The sequence below is a fragment of the Henckelia pumila genome, chromosome 4 (genome assembly GCF_033568475.1).
Source record: "Henckelia pumila isolate YLH828 chromosome 4, ASM3356847v2, whole genome shotgun sequence".
NCBI lineage: Eukaryota > Viridiplantae > Streptophyta > Magnoliopsida > Lamiales > Gesneriaceae > Henckelia > Henckelia pumila.
The window spans coordinates 209521235-209543925 of NC_133123.1; the positions used below are offsets into that span (position 1 = coordinate 209521235).

The 22691-nt window shown below is 37.0% G+C and overlaps 1 protein-coding gene across 2 annotated transcripts; it reads right to left on the reverse strand.

Moving 5' to 3' along the window:
* Window positions 1–208: 208 nt before the first annotated feature.
* LOC140864843 (uncharacterized) lies at window positions 209–2939 on the reverse strand. 2 transcript variants are annotated; one of them, XM_073269227.1, is made up of 5 exons: window positions 2804–2939; window positions 2288–2476; window positions 1839–2186; window positions 539–1732; window positions 209–460 (listed from the first exon to the last, which is right to left on the reverse strand). In XM_073269227.1, exons 1-5 carry the CDS (start codon window positions 2850–2852, stop codon window positions 423–425), a joined length of 1818 nt encoding a protein of 605 aa, XP_073125328.1. In that variant the 5' UTR covers window positions 2853–2939; the 3' UTR covers window positions 209–422. The 2 variants fall into 2 exon arrangements, with proteins under 2 accessions (XP_073125328.1, XP_073125327.1); XM_073269226.1 differs by having other exon boundaries at window positions 2276–2476.
* Between the last annotated feature and the right edge of the window lie 19752 nt (window positions 2940–22691).

Below are 22691 nucleotides of genomic sequence, written 5' to 3' on the forward strand. Positions count from 1 at the left end.
CACATTACTAGAAGCCAAATGTTCCAGATACAAAGCGGACTGGCCCTTTATTTATTTATTTATTTATTTATTTATTTATTTATTTATGTTTCTCTCCTTTTTATTCTCATATGACATGATATGTTTTCTCTCTCCTTTTTGTTCTCATATGACATATGATATGTGCTAATACTAAAAAGGACAAGATTAAAATAATTTTAAACCCAAATTTATGATTCAAAACGAGATTCAAATGTTCTCATTTTCACATGTACATATAGAAAACAAACACGATTATTCCACAATAACAACAATAGACACGATTATTGCAAGTAAACATTTAAACAAGAGCCCAATAAAGAACATAACAAAAGCCACAATAGTACCAAAATACAAAGTTTCTCACTCAATTCACAATTTCATTTACGTTGCATCCCCCAGCCTTACTCCGGCAAGCTCGGCTTCTCTCCCGCTTTGTCCACTACAATTGATAACACAAAATATCAGCAAGCAAATTTAGCTGGTAAAAATCAAACCTTGGAAATGATCGGAAGCTTACCATAAGTTTCATTAATGGATTCCTGAGCAGTTTGTGTCCCCGTGCCCTTCCCCATCCAAGATCCGAAGGCATCCTTCACCCTGCCTACAACCCCCGGGCCCGAGCTTTCACGGCCAGCATCGAATGCGTCCTCTCCTTCTCGCTTACCTTCTATGCCGGAGCCTAGATGGGTCGCCACCTCTTCGGATTCTGTCACTTTCCCCAGCGGCTTCTCTTCCCCTGTTTTCTGCATGTATCCCTCCTTTTTCTTGTGCAGTGCACCAGTAATGGCTTCTGATAATGCCTTGTCTTCATCTCCAGGCTTCAATTTCTCGGCCCAGTAGTCTTTCGAGGAAACCCCTTTATCGGTGCCTGTGGCTGCAGCAGCACCAGCATCCCCGCTGCCCTGGAATTTAGACATCACAGCTGTGCCAGCGCCTGCCACTTTCTCATAGACTGGGTTCAGTGTGTCAGTGATTCTCTGGGTGTACCCCGGCGTGGATTCTGATGCAGGCTTGTTAGACGGACTTGTTGTTCCCTCTTGGCCGCCTTGCTTTCCGGTCTGGAATTTAGACATCACAGCTGTGCCTGCTCCTGTCACTTTCTCATAGACAGGGTTCAGTGTGTCAGTGATTCTCTGGGTGTACCCCGGCGTGGATTCTGATTCAGGCTTGTTAGAAGGACTCAGCCCTTCTTGACCAGAACCTAGTGTGGATTCTGATGCAGGCTTGTTAGAAGGGCTTATTCCCTCTTGGCCGTAATCTCCGCCTTGCTTTCCGGTCTGGAATTTAGACATCACAGCTGTGCCTGCTCCTGTCACTTTCTCATAGACAGGGTTCAGTGTGTCGGTGATTCTCTGGGTGTACCCCGGCGTGGATTCTGATTCAGGCTTGTTAGATGGACTCAGCCCTTCTTGGCCAGAACCTCCGCCATATCCTAGCTTCGACGCCAACATGTTCTTTGCAGAGATAGCTCTGCCACTAACCGCAGAGGAGACTTTTCCTGTTATAGTGTCACTCGGCATGCCTTCTTTGGTGTTGGAGTCGAAACTTTTTGGGTCGGATTCTGGATTGAACTGATCCTGAGTGGGAGTAGGTTGAGGAGAAAACTGATCGTGGCTTCCTGCAGAAGGCTTCTGCTCTGCTTTAGATTCATCTCCCACATTCAGATGATCGAATTTGTGGATGAGCGAACCAACACCAGCTTCTTTACCACCTGTAGTTTCAGATTGACAACAATATATTGCTATTATAACTGAAACTTTATGCGAATCACAATATATATATATTTTAAAGCACAATTAATTAGATGAAAATGCTACCATCTCCGGTGGGATCAGAGACTTTGGAACCATAGTTCGAAGGAGCATCTCCGGGTCCGAACTTGGTTGAGTCCGGATCTTCCTCTAAACCCAATGATGGCCCGAGTTTAGTCTCTGGTTCTCCCACATTTTCTCCTTCCCTCTGTACAGAAAGAGGCGAAGGAAAATGCTTGTTTTCAGATGGATTTTCTTCTTCATATCCCGTTTGAGCTGGAATATTAGGCCTCGCTTTTGCTTCACCTTTCAACATCGGATCAATCCGATCCCCCCGAGTGTCTGTTTGCTCTTCCACATTTTGATCGTGTTCCATCGGCAGATTTGTGCTCCTTATCACAGTTGAATCATGCGCTACAAAACAAATTAAATCCCGGCCATGAAGGAAGAAATTAGTAATAGTTAACAAACCAAACTTATCAAAATTCAGTGGAAAGACGTACTGGGAGCAGCACCATGGATTTCACGATCATTAGCAAATTCATCATCGTCATCGTCTTCTTCATCAACATTCTCATCGTACCTGTACTCGTGCTCTTGGCCTTGGCCTTGGCCTTGCTTCTTTAAGGTATCCTTGATTTTCTTGGCCTTGTCCTTCACCTTTTTTATCACCGATTTCTTCTCCCCCGACTGAGTACTCTCCCCTACAAGTTACACATCAAAACAAATCAATAACGCTGAAATATTTTGAAGAAAAATCAACCACCATCACTTCTTGACCCATGGGATGGGATTTCAACTGTGCACAAATCACCAGCTCGAAAAATAACAAAGAAAACATCATCAAATTACCAAGTTTCCATAAATTCAAAACCCCATCAACCAATTTTTTTTTTTTTAAAGGAAACATCGCCGGAAGGGGGACCTGTATATAAACATAAAAAAACGATACAAATAAAACCTAAAGAGGGAGGGGACTAGACAAGACCTCGCAAAAAAGCTATACAATGGTAAAATGATGAGAGACTTACCAGAGTGCTCAATGTGCTGATGAGCCGGGCGCTGCATCTGTGATTCCATTTTTCCGACAAACTGACTAAAATTTTGATCTTGTAAGATTTGAAATTATCAAAAACTATGATTTGTTTGAACCAAAGAAAGATAATAATAAAGTTTGGCATCAGTTGGGTATAAATAAAAGGAGAAAGAATTGAAAATTGCCAGGTTTGCATGGAGATGGCAATTGCAGAGCGACACACGTAGTATCGAAGCACCTCAATTCTCTGATTGCATACGCGTGTCTTGCAGCGAATTGGTTATGCTAAAATTATATATTATTTATTTAGCATAGTCGGCATGAATAATATAATTAAATATTAACTTTGAATTTATTTATATATATATATATACATTAAAAATTATATCGATAGAGGAATTTGTGATTAAATAGTAAATTAATATATGAAATTTTATTAATGACTTAGGACATCCGCAATGCTATTATGTTATAACACCAACCACATCATCAAAATGCTTTCATGAGGCGCCTCACGGTTATAACAACATACATCTTTTATCTGCAATCTTTTTAAAATTAATAGTCATTATTTATAAGTTTCATATTCCACTTAATAATTTTAAAATTATTTTATATTAAATAAATACATTTTAAATATATTTTAAAATATATAAATTATTATTTATTTTTTAATAATAATCTTACTTTTTTAGAAATAATTTTATTAATTTAAAAAACTAATATTAAAATTATTTTAATATATTTATTAAATAAAATATGTTTGTGAGAAATACCACAACATATAAATTATTTAAACAAGACACGAGCGCACATTTAGACAACTGAGCGGCTAAAATTACAAAGTTGGGAAAACGATATTTATTTGTAGTAGCTAACAACACGTCCCCAAAAAGCATTCACCTTCTGATCATTGTCGATTATCGGATCATCGCTGATAGTGACAAAACTTCTCGCCAAAACCTCGTCTTCAACCTTTGTCCAATTTGAACGCTTTCTCGTACCCTCAGCATTTGAAACCGTTTTTTCTAAATTGACCACCTCATTTGGGGATTCGCGATCGGAAATTTGAGTCTCCGAGACAAAATTCGGAGTGATTGGTTCATTCGACATCGGAGATGAAAAATGCATATCATGTGTGTGTGGGGTACCATTGTAACGCCCAGATTTTATCTTAATTGACTTTATTTGAGATAATCGGAGATTGTTCAAGAGCCGACTTGATTTTGATCAGGGTCTATTTTGTAAATTTTTGAAAATTTCAGGGACTAAAACGCAATTTTGGACTTTAATAGATATTTATACTTGGATTGACTTCTTTTCTTCATTTCCTTCCCCTCCAAGCCGTCTACCTCCATTAAAGCCGACTCCAAGCTTTCTCAAGCGTCCGGATTTCACCCTAAACTCGATCCGTCCGTTGAAATTTAATTTTGAACGCAGATTAGCGATCACGGCTGCGAGAGCTTCGTTCTATCGTAAGTTTTTCTACGATCAGATGCATTCTATTTTTCGGATGTTGTTAGAATCGATTGAGTTTCGAGTATGTTGATCTTGGCAGAATTCTGATTGTTTTTTCTCTATCGGTTTTGAAATAGAGCGTCGTTCGGATTTATTATGATTTTTGGAAGCCATTTTCGAAAATGAGGATTTTTAGATTTGTTGGGTTTGAGCTTTTGTTGTTGTTTGGGCATTGTATTGAGTTGATATCGTTGTTATGATGCTGTCTGCGATTCCAGTTTAATTAGAATATAGTCGTTATGCCGCCGGTTTGAAATTGGGATTTTGAACTGTTTTGAGTCAATGATATTTGGCTATTGAGTTTGATCGTCATTGTTGATCTTCTCTTACCTCCGTACAGATTCGTTCGAAGGTCGTTGAGTTGTGAGATTTCAGGAGTTAAATCGCTTTGAAGATTGTAGCCGGTATAGTATCGATTTTTTATATTCGATTGAGAAAGTTTGATGGAATCTTGATTGAAAAATCGTTGTTGTTTCCAGGTTTGGAGCATCGACGTTTGAGAAAAGGTATAAGATGACTTAGATTGGAATGGAACGAGTGACTCGAATCCGACTTGATTCGAGTGTTCCGAAGAATCACATACTTGCATGTTATTTGCTTTTACTCGAATTTAGTTGATTGAGTTATGTTTGCATTGCATTCATCTTGAGCTAAGAATCCTTGATTTCAGCGGGCAGGACGGCCCTTTTTATGTTAGACGTTTTGGGGGTTATATTGTGAGTGGCCTGGGTGTAGCCATTTCACCTAGTGCTAGCATACTCCTTATAGTCGCACCAAAGTCTAGAGAATGAAGATACGTAGCACCACCTCGATCGGGAGAGTCGGTGAGTTGTTTACGTGATCTCATCCTCGGGATCCCAAAAGCAAAAGCAGCAATGTTGTGATTATCCGGACTTGATAATCCAAGAGTTTTAAAGACATGCATTTCATTTTGATTTGTCTTGAAATTGCATGGTTGATATTTGAATATCTGGAATTTGATGTATTTCGATTTGAAATGCTTATTTGATATTGCATGCTAGTCTCTTTTATTGGAAATATTATTCTCACCGGATTATCCGGCTGTTGTCTTGTCTTTGTATGTGTGCTTGGCAACAGGTGGGGCAGGACCGAGTCAGAGATCGCATGGCTAGGTGGTCGAGTTTATAGAGTGAAGCCTTGTTGTTGTAGAAGTCGAATATGTAATCGAACTTAGATTGTATTCGAACTCGATTTTGTATTTTGGATTGTGGAACTTAGAATTGATGCATGTTCTACACTTTTTATGTATTTGAATACCTCCTTGTTGGAAAAATATTAGTTGGATCATGTTAGAGTCCTTATGGGTTTGATATTACACTTTTGGAGTCTTTTTTGGAGCAGAAACAGCAGGCCATGCGCGCCCGCGCGTCCTGCACTCTCTCGGAGGCCCGGACAGGGCGTTAGGCGCGCCCACGCGTCCCTCCCTGTAAAAAAAAAAAAAAGTCTACTTTTCGCGACGTGATTTTGCGTCGCCGAATGAAAGTGTGCGTCGCTAAATGTTTTATTGATTTATCTCTTGGATTTTTTTATGATTATTGATAGGATTAATTCTTGATTAGATAATTAGAATCGAGGTCTCACAACCATAGACTTCAACAATCGACGGCGTGAAAAATGCATACTCAACCAGGGTATCTCGGATAGTATGTCCATACCTTAACCTCGGCAATAAGAGCAACCTAGCAAGTTCTGCTCTCTAGCTCAAGCCTATAATCACAAAGTCACTGTATCACTTATATTGCTCTAAAAACAACTAGACTAATAGCTACTCACAGATGCTAAACTGAGACTATAATTATACCTGTATCCGTTGTTAGTCCACTGATGGCAATAGTCACAAAACTCCGCTACAACTCCGGTAGCATCCCGCTATCGACTGACCCTCAAGATGATGCCTGAAAATGCCCCAAAATCGATTATAAGGAGCTAAGAACGAGAGGGAAGAGGAGTGAATGAGCAATTGAAAATGAGATCTCGGACCTCTATTTATAGACGGTGATCGGAACCTTCGATATCATGTTCGGAGCTTCCGATCCGATCGGAGCTTCCGATCTTTGCTTCCTATCTTCCTCATTCAACCACGTGTCTTTCTTCTAGAAGTTTGCTGCCGACAGTCCGGTCGGAACTTCCGATCACGTTTGGAGCTTCCGATCCCTCTGACAGTGATGCTTACATAATTTTCTGGACAACTGGCAATGGTGAGTTCAGAGCTTCCGAACTGCTTGATACACAAAATTCGTTCGGAATATTCTCGTTCTGAATCCATTTGAGTATCCTGTAATCTTTTTTTAACCAATTAAACATAATTTATATGATTGATTAACTTAATTTTGAGATGAGTTACTACATATATCGTACTTGACCTCACAAATCTCATGGTATTAAGATTTTCTTTGCCCAAATTTGATTGAGTACATTCCTTAGTAGGATTGAAATCCTTTGAATCATATCCCAAGCCAGTTGTGTTGCCTGCTTTTTTTTTTATTCTCATGTATCTTACTTAATGAGGTAGAAGACTACTTCCAAGAGTTGATTGTTTTAAGAAACTTTTGATTTTCATTCAAGGTGGCTTAGAACACTCGTCTTATGTTATCATTCTCAGTTGCTAGCAGACTTAGCTTTGCCTTTAGACCGTGAAGTTCTTTTCACTGCGAGCAGCTAGATTCACTTGGCTTATCAATAAGGCTTATTTTTTCTTGCCTTCACTTCCTAGAATGATATAGAGAGCTTTTTCTACTCATTTACCATCTCGTGAAGTGCAGTTACTAATTCCTCACGTGTAAATTCAGAAGAGTTAAAGTCGAATACCTCATCTTATTCATCTCCATGTTGTGAGTTGTCCATCAGGCTTTGCACCTTCTCCTCATCATCACTTTCTTCAGATGAGCTGTCGGAGTTAGACGATTTTGAGTCAGTCTCTGCCAACTCGCTTTTACTGTCTTCAGCCACTAGAACCTTTTGTTCCCTTCGTATCCTGAAGTTTATTCTTTCCTCCTTTCATTTTTTTCTAAGTATGGTTTCTTCTCATCAGTACTTTTCTTAGTTCATTCTGCAATAAAATGGTCTTTATTGTCACAGTTAAAACAAGCAGGATAATCGTTTATATGATCCTTTTTATAGTAGGGTTTAGCAAATTTTGTTTGATTTTTGTGCATAAATTTACCAAACCTCTTAATAAATAGTGTCATCACTTCATTGCTTAGTTGCTCAGCTGTCTTCTTTGCTCTGTTTTCTTGGACTGGTTGACATGCAACGGTCGTGGCTAGCGCCTTGGTGGGATGAGAGGTTGAGGGCTCCTCTTCTGTTCTAATTCCCAGCTAAAACTCATAGGCTTTAAGATATGAAAATAAGTCGTGAAGCTCAAGTTTTCTGAGATTTTTAAACTCATAGACTTTAAGATATGTAAATAAGTCGTGAAGCTCAAGTTTGCTGAGATCTTTAGATTCCTTCATTGCTATCATCTTGACATACCACTCCTTAGGTAATGCTCTCATCACCTTCAAATCAATTTCTTGATTAGAGTAAGTTTTTTCCAAAGAAACAAGTTCACAAATAACAATACTAAATCTTTCATAAAACTCAACCATGGTTTTTCCTGGCTTCATCCTGGCATTATTGAACTTTTGAATGGCAACTATGAGTTTGTTCTCCTTGGTCTGGTCATTTCCCTCACAAAGTTGAGTGAGCTTCTCCCAGATCTCTTTGGATGTTGAGCACGCCTTGATTTTGCTAAACATGTTTTTGTCTAGTGTTCTGTACATAATATCTTTTACAACTTGTAAATATTGACCTTTTTCTTATCTTCTGTGGTCCATTCCGACCGGTGCTTTTCCACCATTTGTGGTTCGCCACTAGAGATAGCTACAACAGTTTTGGATTTAAGGATCTTCATTGGTCCATCAGTAATGACATACTACATGTCATCATTTTGAGCAGCCAAATTTTCCTGCATACGAATTTTCCAGTCATCATATTTTTCTTTCGAAAACATAGGAATCTTGTTAAAAGAGGTCATGATTAAAGAGTAGATAACATCAGTTGTGAAAAAATTCTGCTCTGATACCACTTGTTAAAAGAGGTTATTTAAATATTTTACTCGTCGCCGTGACATCAGAATATTTAAAGTGTTTAAATTCTTGGATTTTCAAGCTTGTATTTTTATTTAGTGCAATTTAATTTGTAGTCCTAAGTTGCTAAGTTTTAGTAGCACTTTTCTATCTCCTACACACTTAATTTTAATACATAACCCTAATCCCTAAAATAACACACACACTCACGCCTAAATCACACACACACTTAACACACGCACACCATTTCACGATACACACACACGCCGAGAGAATAGCAGACTTCTTTCCCTCTGTTCTTCATTTCTTCCTTCGATCTGCCTCACCATCTTTATCCAAACTACCATTTTCTTCCCTTCTTGTGGCAAATCGATCCTAGCATGATTGGAGATGATTCTTGAGCTCGATTTTTAGTTTTTCCAGCTCCTCTTCCATAGCCTTGCTCTCGGCCGCGACTTTGGGATTTTTGGGCGATCGATTCTTTATTTTTCTCTCTTGCATTAGCTAGGAAAGATTATGGATTCATTCGTGCACTATATAGATTATATTTGTTGTGTTGATTGACATTTTAGGGTTGCAAAGTAAATTTTCTCCCTCACAAGCGTGCCATGTTCTTCATTTATTTTGTACGGCTGTACATATATATTTTTTGAGATTTTGATTGTTAGTCGATCTATTATTGTTCATATATGAAGATTGAATGATCCTAAAAGCTTTGAAATGCATTGGTAATCATGTTAGCACCATTTCGATTTTTCTGAATTTTGGCTATCATATTTCGAAAGTTTTTGTGTGTTTGTGGATGGTGGATTGGATTGGTGATGTAGGGGCTACCACGAGTGATATGAAGTTCACGTGGTAGCAATAGAATGAGTCGGATTTGTAGTAGGGGACTGTTCGAACTTGGCAGTACTAAGGGCTGTTTTGGGGCTGTCCGGGTGTGAGGTTTAGCAAGGGAGATTGGCGTCTGTTAAGGGGATTGTTTGATGAGTTTAGATGATGGTTGATGGTAGTGAATAAAGGATTTGGTGGTAGTGCTTAGGATGTGTTGCGATTAGCTAACAAAATGGGTGAAGGGGCATCAAATTTTGTTGGTGAACTCAGTCTAGGGGTGCGCTAGGGACTGCCATTTTTGAGTTAAGATAGGCTGGAGAGGGGTGCGTTATTATGGGTTGAGAAGAGTTTAAGTATTGGTCATGATCCTAGTATATTGACTTGGACCTTGGGAGGCCTACGACTAAGTTTTGGAAGGTTATATAAGGAGACTTGAGCATAATATTGTCGGTGTGAGAGCTGTCCAGAAACTGATCTTTGGAACAGTGATAAACTCCGGATTTGGTTAAGGGCTCGGGTTGGGAAATATCTTAGAATGATAGAAAAGGGATGGTTCGAGTGAAATCAAATTCGGTGAAGTTTAGATGGAGTTTTAGGCCATTGATTGGAAAGGTGCAGGATATTTGGTGTTAAACAAGGTTGCTGTCCGAAAACAAAATCTTGGTAAAATGATTGTATAGAAATAATACTCGGAGAATGGTTTTCTTACTTAGCCCTAAGTGTGGGAGTAGTGGATTCGAGCGAAATTATTTTTGAATAAGAATCAAGTAAGCTACAACCTTTAAGGGCAAACCGATCGAATAGTCCTAATTGTGCAAATCATGGTTTAGATTCCTATCTTTGGTTTTCTTCCTAAATCACCATTTCAGTCATTCACCATCGAGTCTCTTGCATGTACATTGAGTAAACAGATTTTCTTTGAATTCATTATTTTCACATGTGCTTGCTAAGTCCAATATCCAATAAAGAAAAAAAATTACTTTTCGGACGAGGTGAACTGATTGTGACTATAGAAATGACGTGTATGTATGGGGTTGTGAGACGTTCTGACCTACCTTACCAATGGATGTGTATGTGTGGGGTTAAGAGACGTCTTGGCCTACCTTACCAAATATAGACATGTAAGCGTGGGGTTGAGAGAAATCTTGGCCTCCCTTACCAATCACAGGGAAAGACGAGTTTAGGAGACATCCTGACTTCCTTGCGGCATAGTGCACTGTAGCCATGATCATGATCGAAACCACAGGGTCACAACTCAAGGATCTAAGTTCGCTATTTATATGATTATGTTCAGAACCATGTTATGCAATTTATTGAGTTATTTGACTTAGCCTTGCACTTGTCATATTCCTGTACTCGCATCTTTTGCATGTTCACTACTTTTAAGATCAAGGGCACTAACAGTTATTTTATTATGCACTATTTTGAATTCTGTGTGTGCTTGTAGTTATTTAGTACTCGTTATCCCCCTCCCCCCCTAATGATCTTGCTGGGTCTTTTAGACTCACCCCACTTCTTCCTACTTTCAGGTGAGGTGCATTTCCTTAAGATCGAGGGGCAAGACTATCGAGTGGACTGCGATGCGGGCACGGCACATCCCTTCGACCTATGCTCGCCTTCCGCATATTTATTAGAATTTCTATGTTATGGATCATTTATTTTGCTCAGTTGTCAAATGCATATGTAATGTTTCGATAGCTTTGTTTTCGAGCATGTAAATATTAGATTTCTAATCTTGTAAATATTTGATATGTCGAACCTCTCACTTGGGTCTCGTTCTTGTCTCGGCCTAGTTTTTGGTGTCGTCAGTCGTCTTTTTCTTTTATTTTATTTTTGTTGTTGTTTGAGACAGGTTGGTTGTATTATAAGCAGAGAGCTCATGCAGAAATTTTTAATAAAATTTTTTTAAATCCGCATTTTATTTAATTATTAGTTAAAGTTGAGTCAGGGTCGTTTTAGGCTCTATAATCAAGGTATAACAAGGTAAAGGATCAACGTGTACGTGGACATGACATATGAATATGGAAAGCAGTAAAACATACATCATGCCACATAATAATGCCAAGTAAATGCAACATATAAACATGTATACTCACTGAAAATCTCAGTCAATGTGTACGTACCTCTAGGCTTGTTCAAGTCTTAGTAGGACCTAGCTTCCAAGCATATATTCAAAATTTTACTGTATCACTACACAAGTTCTATAAGCCTTAACTAAGCTAACAGATACTCCCAAAACTTAATAAGATTCCCGGACCATACATTCATCCATAGTCAGCCCTTTGGAGTCGCTAGTTCTGGAGGACTATAACAACACCTTGTTATTCCAGAACCTTACTATAAACCGATAGGGCCCTCAAGTGTACATCTCACACTATATAACTGAAGAAGGAAACTCGGGAATTCGTAATGAAAATGAACTCCGGATACCCCTATTTATAGCCCCCAAACTCGGCTATTCGGAGCCTCCCAACTCGGGTTCGGAGCGTCCAATCCAGCTCCTAACTTGCATGTGTGACACGCCAGGTTCGGATCGTCCTAAGTCGAGTTCGGACCGTCCAAACTGCTCTATGTCCGACACTTGTCAAATTCCATGGCTGAGTCATCGTGCATGGCTGGAATGAAGGAGTTTGGACCATCCGAACAAGGTTTGGATCTTCCGATCCTGCCTTAACTCCGAAGTCAACAAGGCAATCTACGGAGCTCGCGGATTGCTGGGTTTGGATCGTCCGAAGTCAGTTCGGACCGTCCGATCTGGCCCAAACTTTGGAAGCCCAATTCTTAACTCTGAAGCCCGTTTAAGCCTTTGGATTGGTTAATTTCTAACTCTTAATCATAATTATCATATTATTATCTTAAAATGAAATCTGGGTTACTACAAAGCGCCACCCTCGAACAAAGACTGGTTCGAGCCAAGCCCCGCATGGCTCGGCCAGGTCCTGTTTTCAAACCTAACCGCGTGCACAGTAATTAATACATATGTTACATTTCAGACCCTAAACGGACCCAAAAATCATTTGAATAAATAATAATTAATATTTTATTAACAATAATTCAGATAAAGAATTTTAAATCGATTAAACATAAAAATAATAATCATAATACTTATTTAATTTAATGCATGCGATTTAGTAGATTGGATTTTTAGATGCTACAAATATAGATTGCTTTGAGCTCGATCGATTTTGATAGAATGTCTAACTCAGAGCTTCAAAACTTTGATCTGGTAATTTGAGTTTCTGAGTTAGAGTATAGAGTGAAGGCTTTTTTATTTTTCGGATGAGTTGATATGTAATCTTGAATTCGTGGTTTCGTATGTTGTCCACTCTTTTTCTGAATCTTGAATCATAACATATTTATAGCCTTAAAAAATAGCTAGTGAGCCGCCAACACTTTCTGATAATGAACTGCCAACACATCTCATAAATTGACTTACAAATCTTGACTTTGTTAGATATGATAACCAACGTTCAAATCTTCATTAAATGTCTTTGTCTTCTAGCTCAACAACCTTTTGAAAAATAGCGGCAACTGATCTTGAATGGTTTCATCCGGTTGTTTGATCTGATCTGGCTGAAGACATTCGAGCTTGATCTGGGTGAAGAGTAAATATTTGATCTTGACCAAATATATTTTAGCCAAGTATGATTTGAGATCTGACAGAAGGCATGAGAACTTGATTGATCTAGGTTGTTCTTCTAGAGGACAACCATTTGATTTGTTAAAATATAAAGATTGCGAAGGTCAGTTGCTTGTTTGATCCGGACTGGTCCAATTTAACAAAAAATTGATCTAAGAACTAGTACAAATCAATTTTGTCTTGTTCGATCTGTATGAGTCCATTGTTACCTATTTGTTTGATCTGAAATTCTGCTTCCGTTTGTCTTTAATGAACTTATCAATTTAGTACTTGTTTTTGTTTGATTTGTGCTTAATCACCAATACCTTTGATTTAATCACCAACAATGTAATATCCGAAAAATCCATAAATTTATTCATGATTTATTAAAATAATTTCAAAGTTATTTCAATTGATTATTATGATTTAAACAATACTCTTAATTAAATGATTTTATGTGTTGTGTAAATGATTTAAAAGTGCATAATTCAAGTTTCAAAAATATATATTTATTTATTGTGTTAAATGATTTTAATGGTGTTATACACTTCATTTATGAAGTGTAAATTTATGATTTAAATTATTTGATGTTAGGTATATGCTCAATATATATTTTTGCCTTACAAGATAGTTAAATGTTTTCACGATTGAGTTAATTTTGGACTGTGAAAATGAGACTATCCTATGCACGAAATCGCAGGAAATAATTATACGAATATTTTGAGTATAATATTGTTATGGTTTTATTTCAATCATCGGAAGGAAAAAATCTTTTTAGTCAAGTTTGAGGCATGTTGGACAGATTACATTGTGTAGCCTTCCTATCCACCGCCCCTTATCACTATATACTCCCTACCCCACCCTTGATAATCATGTTCCCCCTAATCAATTCTTGTCCCCCAATTATTCCCCTATGCACTTTCTTTCCCTTTTCCTTTTCTTCTTTCTTGCACTCGTTATTGTTGTTGTTGTTTTGCCATCTCTTTCTCTTCCCTTATTTCTTCCATCGGCTCCCCAAGTTCTAGGTGAAGTTTAGCTTCTAAAATTCATCTCGTGTCAAGTTAGCTCGTTGCCGAGGTTACGGATCATCTCAACCTCCAAATCATTCAAGCTCACCTCCCTCTGCTCAGCTACTGTATTTTGATCATAACTTCTTCATCCAAAAGCGAAACTTCAATCCGTTTAAAGTGTTATCTTCCTTACATCCATACCTTCGATTTGAGCTATAAATCGTTATTTTTAGTGAATGTTTCAGCCTAGATCGAAGCCTCCTTGTAAGCTATTTTTACACTTATATTCTATTGCATTTCTTCCTTGATTTTGTCTTTGGTTTTTGGTATCTCCTCACCATATAAATGTACTATTTTGAGCCTAGGAATAGCTGAAAAAATCCTTTCATATCAGCTCATTTCAGCCTCACTTTTAGCATGTCTCGGTTCCGTTTGGGTACGGCTATATCTCTACCAAGGTCCAAGTTAATCTTGTTCTTCAAAGATCCAAGACAAATATTTTAAAGTATTTTTAAACCATCATTCAAGAATATAAATATTTTGATACGAAAAGGTGTATGTTTATGTGATCATTTCAAGGATTTTATAAGTTTGAAGAGCATGGTTTATGTTTGTTTGAAATTGTGAAGCGTAAGTCATTCTTGATGTTTTTTTAGTATGATTGAGAGTTTAATGATTATTTTAAGTTTTGAAGAGTTCTTGTAGCTTTGATGAAAGTTATTTCAAGTACTGGAGTGTGAAAAGTACAATTTTTATGATTTAAAAGTATTAGAGTTAACTTTTAAGTTAAAACTTTGAAATGAGACATGTGTCACCGAATTAGCAACACCGGTTACAATTTTGATGATCAAAACTAGTGTACTAATCCAAATGCCATGAGAATAATTTTATTTGAAATTTAGCTTATTTATCTACAACTTTCATGTTTTGAGTTTTGTTCAAATCATTTTCGAAGTTTGACTAAAATCGAAGTGCATCGATTGTTTTGAAATTCCTGCACTGACCAATCTTGTGAGAACGAGCATACCTTTTTACTGAAAAATTAAATTGAGGTGAGATTTTCGGCATTGAAAATTTAAGATCAAGGACTACAACTTTTATGTTTACCACTTTTCCAAATTCAAACTGAAAAATAGAGTTTTATCGCCTCCAATATGCTAGACCAGAACGGGTCTCGCTCGAGCGGGAATATTTTACCGCTCGAGTGAGTTGTGCTCTGTTCAAAAATTTTTATTGCATATTTTTAAGTTATAAATGCATGTTTATGATGTATTAAGGTGTTTTAAGTATGTTTAAGAGTTCCTGTGCAAAAATTTTCAAGTTTTACGTCAAGAACGAAAAGAACGACTTACGTGGACCGATTACGTTATATGATGCATGTACATTGTCTAAGTTTCATTCATGAAACCTATGTCCAATATGAAAGTATGATTTTTAATCATCTATGACATGCATGAAGTTATCAAGTAAAGTTTTATGTTCATGGATGAAAGTTTATGAAGGAAAATACGATGATATGATGATGCTTCATAATGAAATGAATGTTATGATGAAAGTTATGATGAAATGATAAGATGATGAGGAATATATTAATGAATGATGTTAAGAAGATTAATTCTATGTTGATGAAATGATATGATATGTTAATGTATAAAAATGCTTTTGATGTCTTATGTGTCTTTGTGGTGGCAAACACGGGATTGGTGATCCGGTTTGGGCTCCAGAGAGGGTCTTTCCAAACATGCCTCATGAGACGAATAAGTACACGAGACTGGTGCTCCGGGATGAGCTCCGGAGAGGGTCTTTCCAAAGAACGAATGTTATAAGGCTTAGTGTCATATGCTTGTTGGTCAACAGAAAAGAAAGATGAATGTGCCCATTATGATGATTGCCACAATTTCACATAATTCATCACCCCAAAATGATAAGTTTTTATGTTATGTTCATGGTTTATGTTAACGGTTTGATGTTTGTTCAAGTTGCATGATTTTCATTAGATGTTAGTGCAAATATTTATTTAAGAATGAAATGATAAAGTTTTGAGGAAATGCATGAAGTCTACTTTAAAGATTTAAAGTTAAGTAATTTGATGTCTATGTTTAAGTTTCTTGCATCTTTTAAGAGTTTTGAAGTTCATGTTCAAAATTTTAAGTTTAAATTTCCATGATGTTTACGTTAAAATTTGTTAGAAATTGAGACTATGACCTAACTCAACTCAAAAGCTAGCTCAAGAGGTGAGGATTGTCCATGTCTATACAAAGGGCTCCCAGGTACTCTATCCTATCAATGTGGGACAATATTTTAACACACCCCCCACACGCCCAGGAATGAACATCTGGAGCGTGGAGATATCAACGGGAGACCTAAACGCCCAGGAATGAACTTCTGGAGCTTGGAAATTAGCCCAATTATGGGCGGTCCAACACACGGAGGGTCTGGGCTTTGATCCTATGTTAGAAATTGAGACTATGACCTAACTCACCTCAAAAGCTAGCTCAAGAGGTGAGGATTGTCCATGTCTATACAAAGGGCTCCCAGGTACTCTATCCTACCAATGTGGGACAATATTTCAACAAAATTCTTCAAGTTCAAGGTATCATGTTATGTATGTTCAATTCATTTTAAGTTTAAAGTATTTTGAAGCTATTACGTTATCAATATGAATGTTTTTAATCTTGTTGAGCCTTTAGATTCACTATACTTGAATGATGCAGTTGAGTTAGCAGTTGTGATTTAAAGATTTGGGTAGATTGGATGAAGAGTCTCGAGGCGACGACATTGCATGGCACAATGAGTTCAAAGCTCCGATATTTTAAAAATTTTTCTATGTTCATGATTTATACATTGTTGTCATTAAAATTATTTATGTTTAGCAATATTTATGATTTGATTATTTTCATTGTCAGTATTTTAAAAGTTTGAGTTTTGAGAATTTTAAATATTTAATCTTTTAATGTTTTATTTCATTTTGATATCGATTATTTTCAAATGTAATATTTGTACATAGTTATTTATTTGAATTTACATCTTCTCATCTTTTTAAATGTTAGTAAAAGGCTTTTGACGTGCCGTATTTTAGACGATCTTGAATGTAGGATTGCATCTATGTTTTAAATAATGAGTTGTTGATCGAACTAGCGTAATGGACTCCCTGCATCGTTTAAAGTTTAAAAAAAAATTTCCTACCAATTTTCCGCAACTTTTTATTAAATATTTAAAATACAAGACGTTACAAACAGAGTTTACTCCATGGTTTTTTCTGTCATTCGCCTGAAAATTCGAACCCTTGCTCTCGAGTATCCGGGTTGTCCATTTCTGTTTGGTTTTGTTTTTTCCATAATTAAAAATCATCTCAATTTTAGCTTTTGTAGGGATGCTTCCCTGAAAAGTTATTTTGTCCTTGTTGGTTTAGCTTTTTAATGTTTAATTTATTTATTTAATAAATTCTTCCCCTGAAAATTTGGCAGTTTTACAATAATTTTGGTATTCGAGATTCCCAATTCTTGTGTTTGGTATAATGTCCACGCGGCGTACTTGTGCTGCCAACACTATGTTCTAATGGATTAAAACACTTCGACCATATTGAAAACAGGAGATTAAAATACCGTCTATTAATGCACTTCATCAATGAATTGTTGTATCTGATGATTAAGAAAAATAGTTAAATGTTGTAAAATTATGTACCAGGAATTGCATGTTTACGTATTTAAATTAAACTTCTTATTCTCAGGAGAACAGATTGCTTCTTGGCCACAAATCAATATTTCATCTTGAAGGTATGTGATGTGTTCTTTAGTAATAAAAGAATGAATATGGCCATTTTGCTAATAAGATAAAAATGTATAAAGCTGAATTTTTTCTTGGTGAAATAGCTTGCTTATCAAATCTTCACTTAATGATAATCTACTTTGTGAAACTGTGCCTCACTTGACCATTATACCTACCTAACCTCTCTGATGTTGTTGTAATAAATCATCACGTTGTGATAACGTGCGTCGTTTATATTTATCCAAGTCCAACTAAGTGGTAGCATCATTTGCTTTGTATCAGCAGGATATCTTATCCTCCACGGCACCGTTTGGTTTGAGGTATGTTTTAAGTAATATATAGATAAGTAGTATAATATAATAAAAAATAAATAAGAAATGATAGTTAAAATAGTATTGGATTTGATTGATAGATTATGGTTTATTTGATTTGATTGATTAAATTTCATATAAAAATGTTAAATGACTATTTTGTCCTTTTAAAAATAAATAAAATAAAAATTATATTATTTATAAGGAGTAATGTAGTAATTTGAATTCAATGATTTGATTGATGTGAGATAAGTAATTAATGATTTGATTGATGTAAATTAAATAGTTAATATATGGATAAATAATATGATGAGAAGAACGTGGGATGTGATGAGATGAGTTATACATAAATTAGTAATATGGTGAACAGAACGGTGCCCCAACTAAGTGGTAGCATCATTTGCTTTGTATCGGTAGGATATCTTATCCTCCACATGTATAACTCAATGCTTATTAGTTAATATCGTTTTGTACCGTCTTACGGATTTGATCTTACATGCTACAAAAATTTTAGGAATATAGAGATCAGCAGTTTCGGGCTGAAGCTAATATCTGAATTTATTTAATGTCTTATGCTTGATTTATCCTGCAGCTTTTGTGGCCAAGTTTATGAGCATTTACAAAGGTTTCCTGATGGAGACGTTTGGTTGAAACTTGAGAGAAACAAATGGAGTGAGGTCTCTTTTGTGGCCTATTTCATCCTCACTTTGCTACGAATTTAATTTGCTTGCTTCGAGTTGAAGCTTTGTCGTTCTTGATCTTTGACAAACCTACTTCCTGAAATTTTTAATGGTATTTATTTTGTGCTCAATCTCTTTGATGTAGCAAAAAATTGATATTACTCGATTACAAAAAATCTGGGTAACTTGTGAAGATCTGGATATCCGGATCAATACTTGAACTGTTCTAAAGTCCGAACTTCGTGGGTTGTTACCTGCATCACAAAGCAAAGTGAGTGGCGCCGAGGGTTGCCCGACGAAGACACTCCGACGCTCAAGTCAGTATTTTCCCAATAAAAGTTCTAGAAAACTAGAGCATGTGACTATAGAGTACGTACTTTAAGAATGAGAGAACTTGAGCTATTTATAGATAGTCGGAGATTTTCATGGGCTTGAGCTTCTTCTGGGCTTTTAGAAATTTATGGGTCTTGATAAAGTGTCCAAATAAATAACAAAATAATATAAGATCCAAATGGATTGAGTCACTGGGCTTGGGCCCGGGAAAAAAATTCAAATTGGGTAATAACCCATCATAATCCCCCCACTCTCGGGCATGTCGTGTTAGCGAGATGACCGAAAGTAGAAATTTGGAGATACTGTTATGGAGTAATTATAGTAGGAATGTGTTGCGATTGAATTGCAGATAATAGGAAGCAAAGTCCTAGTTGAATTGAAAATTATTGGATTTACAGTCATGTCTGAATAATGATTGTAGAATTGCAGTAGGATTGTGGTGTAATAGGATAGGAATCAAAGTCCTGCCATAATAATAATTGTAGAAACTCAGTAAAACTTTGAATGAATTACTATTATAAATTCAACACTATAGTGTTTTCATCACAACTAATTACTAACGTAATATTGTGTCTGAATTTTTTTTATTGCAGTATTCGTGTGTTGGAAAAATAATAGACCAAAGATAGTAGGAGTAATCCACATGGCAGGTAAAAAATTTTTTTTTTTACAAGAAGCTTTAATTTTGATAGTACATGAATAATATCCACTCTCCTCTCTCCTCTCTCTTGGCACCTCTTCCAATATTTTATGTACAATGTGTATCTATGTATGTAAATCTCAATCTAGCATCTCTCCACCATCACCAAGGATCATCAACGTATGGCTAAATCGGCGGCGGCGGCATTGACCGGCAATGGCTGTGATATGAGAAATGAGATGCGGCATCTCTCAGAGATCGACTTCCAGCCATGGACCATCCACTGCACGTGGATGCGTCCAGATTTGGCTCGATCGATGCTGCTCGAGGAGGGTGGTTGGTGACGCGATGAAAAGGTGGTGATGGGCTCCCGTCGATTTCCAGCCATGGAGTAGCTTCCAATCTTTCCTGATCTGGCTCGACAGAGGCGGCATCGTTCATGGCGTTTCTGTGCGAGGAGAATGGACGCGAGAGGAGATGAAGAAAAATAGTGCCCGAAGTCGACTTCCAGTATGGAACGTCCACCGCCGGTGGATGATTCATTTTCTGGCTCGATCTGGGCGCGGTAGTTGCGGCGTGACGGCAATAGCGCGACGATGATAGTGCGACAGCAATGGCGCGACGATGAAGCGACGGTGAATTCCTTGGGCCGTGAAAGAGATGGATAGATGCATGTATATACATGCATATGCATATACACACATGTTATTTGTTATTGATAATACTTATTTTATTTGTGTTTAAATACATGGTCTGCTTCACAATAAAATCATGAGGATTTTGATTGTCTCACTTTTACAACTTTTGTCTAATATTTTAAAAATATTATGACTTGGTTATTTGCATTGAGTGGTGGTGGAAAAGATGTACTAGATATATATTTTTAAAATATATATATATATATTTGGTGGGATATCCGTTTGGGTATAAGGTATTGTACTTGTTGAGGGTGAACCGAAATACCAAATGGTTTGTTGATCTAGCGGAACCTAACGATGATAGTGAATGTAATAAGTGAATTTCTGTAATTTCAAAAATCGGACCACAAGGTATAACGACGGTTATAGGATCACTAGTTCCATTGAACTCAAATAGGTTGGGGATTTTAACTTTCTTAAGCAATGCTTCAGATAGAATGACATTAGTGAACGGGCTCCGACGCACATGCAAGATTGTTGACGAATTCTCTCCAGCTACATATGTGTGAGATCCATCTCTACGGGTTGGATCAGTGGTTTTGTTTTCGCTAGAGACGTCGTGAACTGTCTGAGCACTTGTTTCACCCTATTTATGAGTAGTATTTTTCTTGTTCTCCTCAGGATCTTTGTCATTAACTTTAGACTTAGTTTTCTTTGGGTCTTCTTTATCATGGGGTAGCGAGACGATGACCCTGTTTTATGAGCTCTCTTTTCGGTGCTTCGACATTGACAAGATGCCACAAACTGAGCGACTGCTTCAGTTGTTGCGCATGCAGCCGTTTCTTCCATTAAGGTTGTCAACGTTTCTTGGGTGAAATTAAAAACCTAGGCAATGGTTCAGAGATGGGAGGTGAGTCTCCATTGCGATTATTTCCCTGAAATTTTTGTGATGGAGTATGCATTCTCAATGATGTAGTGAACAATTTTCCACAGACGGCGCCAAACTAATGTAGCAAAAAATTGATGTTACCCGATTACGGAAAATCTAGGTAACTTGTGAAGATATGGATAGTCAGATCAATACTCGAACTGTTCCAAAGTCTGAACTTCGTGGGTTGTCACCTGCATCACAAAGTAAAATAAGTGGCGTCGGGGGTTGCCCGGCGAAGAAACTCTGATGCTCAAGTCAGTATTTGACCAATAAAAATTTTAGAGAACTAGAGCATGTGACTATAGAGTGTGTACCTTAAGAATGAGAGAACTTGAGCTATTTATAGATAGTCGGAGAGTTTCATGGGATTGAGCCTCTTATGAGCTTTTAGAAATTTATGCGTCTTGATAAAATGTCCAAATAAATAACAAAATAACCAAATGGATTGAGTCACTGGGCTTGGGCCCGGGAGAAAGTCAAATTGAATAATAATTCATCATTCTTGCTCTCACCAATTTCACAATCTCTGGTGCTATTTTGGTTTCATGGTCATCTCTTAACCCAATTTAAATGTTCAAAGCTTAAAGTTTGAATTTGGAATGTATAAAAGGATAGATGTTACCAGAAGTACCCCTAATCGATATCTTTAGGGAAAAATCCCGCTTCAGTCCAAAATGTTTGGACACATTTCCGATTTAGTCTTAAATGTGTTTACATTTCCGATTTTGTACCAAATGTTTTCTAAAAGTTTTCGGTTCATTCCTAAATATTTTTACATTCCTGGTTTTGTCCCAAAAGTTTCCCACAAGTTTCCGGTTGAGTCCTAAATGTTTTTACTTTCCCGGTTTCGTCCCAAATGTTTCCCAAAAGTTCTCGGTTTGGTATTTCCATCTACTCATGAGTTAAAACTGAAAGAAACGGTGTACGTGGTGGGTTATGTAAAATAGGCAGTGTTGTACTTCGTGTTATAACGCCATGGACAACACAGTGCAGCGGAAATTTAAAGCGTAAATAAAACACAAGTAATTAATTTTGCATGAGTATAAAAACTTGTGCGGGTGCCTTAGGGCTAAATATCACCAGTAAACGTAAGATCAGTCTTACAAAGTAATCCTAGTGATTTTACGAAAATTCATTAAATCCTAAATTTCTCAATTATTCGAGAAATCAAACTTGCATCCTAAATAAACAGAGTATAAAAAAAATCGGATACAACTCCCGTAGCCTAAATTGAAGAGACAAAAAGATCTTTAACAACACAGTTCCCACAGTTTTGTCTCTGATGTCTTCAATACGAACGGCAGCATGGGGACATGCAACAACGAAGGTTGCAAACCTTGCTTCAGAAACTTCAATTCTTCAATGGAATTCTTCAGTCTATGCGCAGAGAATTGTACATCTGAAGTCTTATCTTTCTTGTGTGTAAAGACCTTCTTATATAGATTGGAATCCAAGTCTTGAAGGTTTCCTTAGATAAAGTCCTACATGAATAAGGAAACATGTTTTAGTAGGA

Bases quoted from the DNA above. Each gene is read 5' to 3' on its own strand.
- LOC140864843 (XM_073269226.1), bottom strand. From the start codon at position 2,852: ATGGAATCACAGATGCAGCGCCCGGCTCATCAGCACATTGAGCACTCT. The intron at 2,477-2,803 runs GTAAGTCTCTCA...TGTAACTTGTAG, and splicing joins TCAGCACATTGAGCACTCTG to GGGAGAGTACTCAGTCGGGG. The intron at 461-538 runs GTAAGCTTCCGA...TATCAATTGTAG, and splicing joins ATCCATTAATGAAACTTATG to TGGACAAAGCGGGAGAGAAG.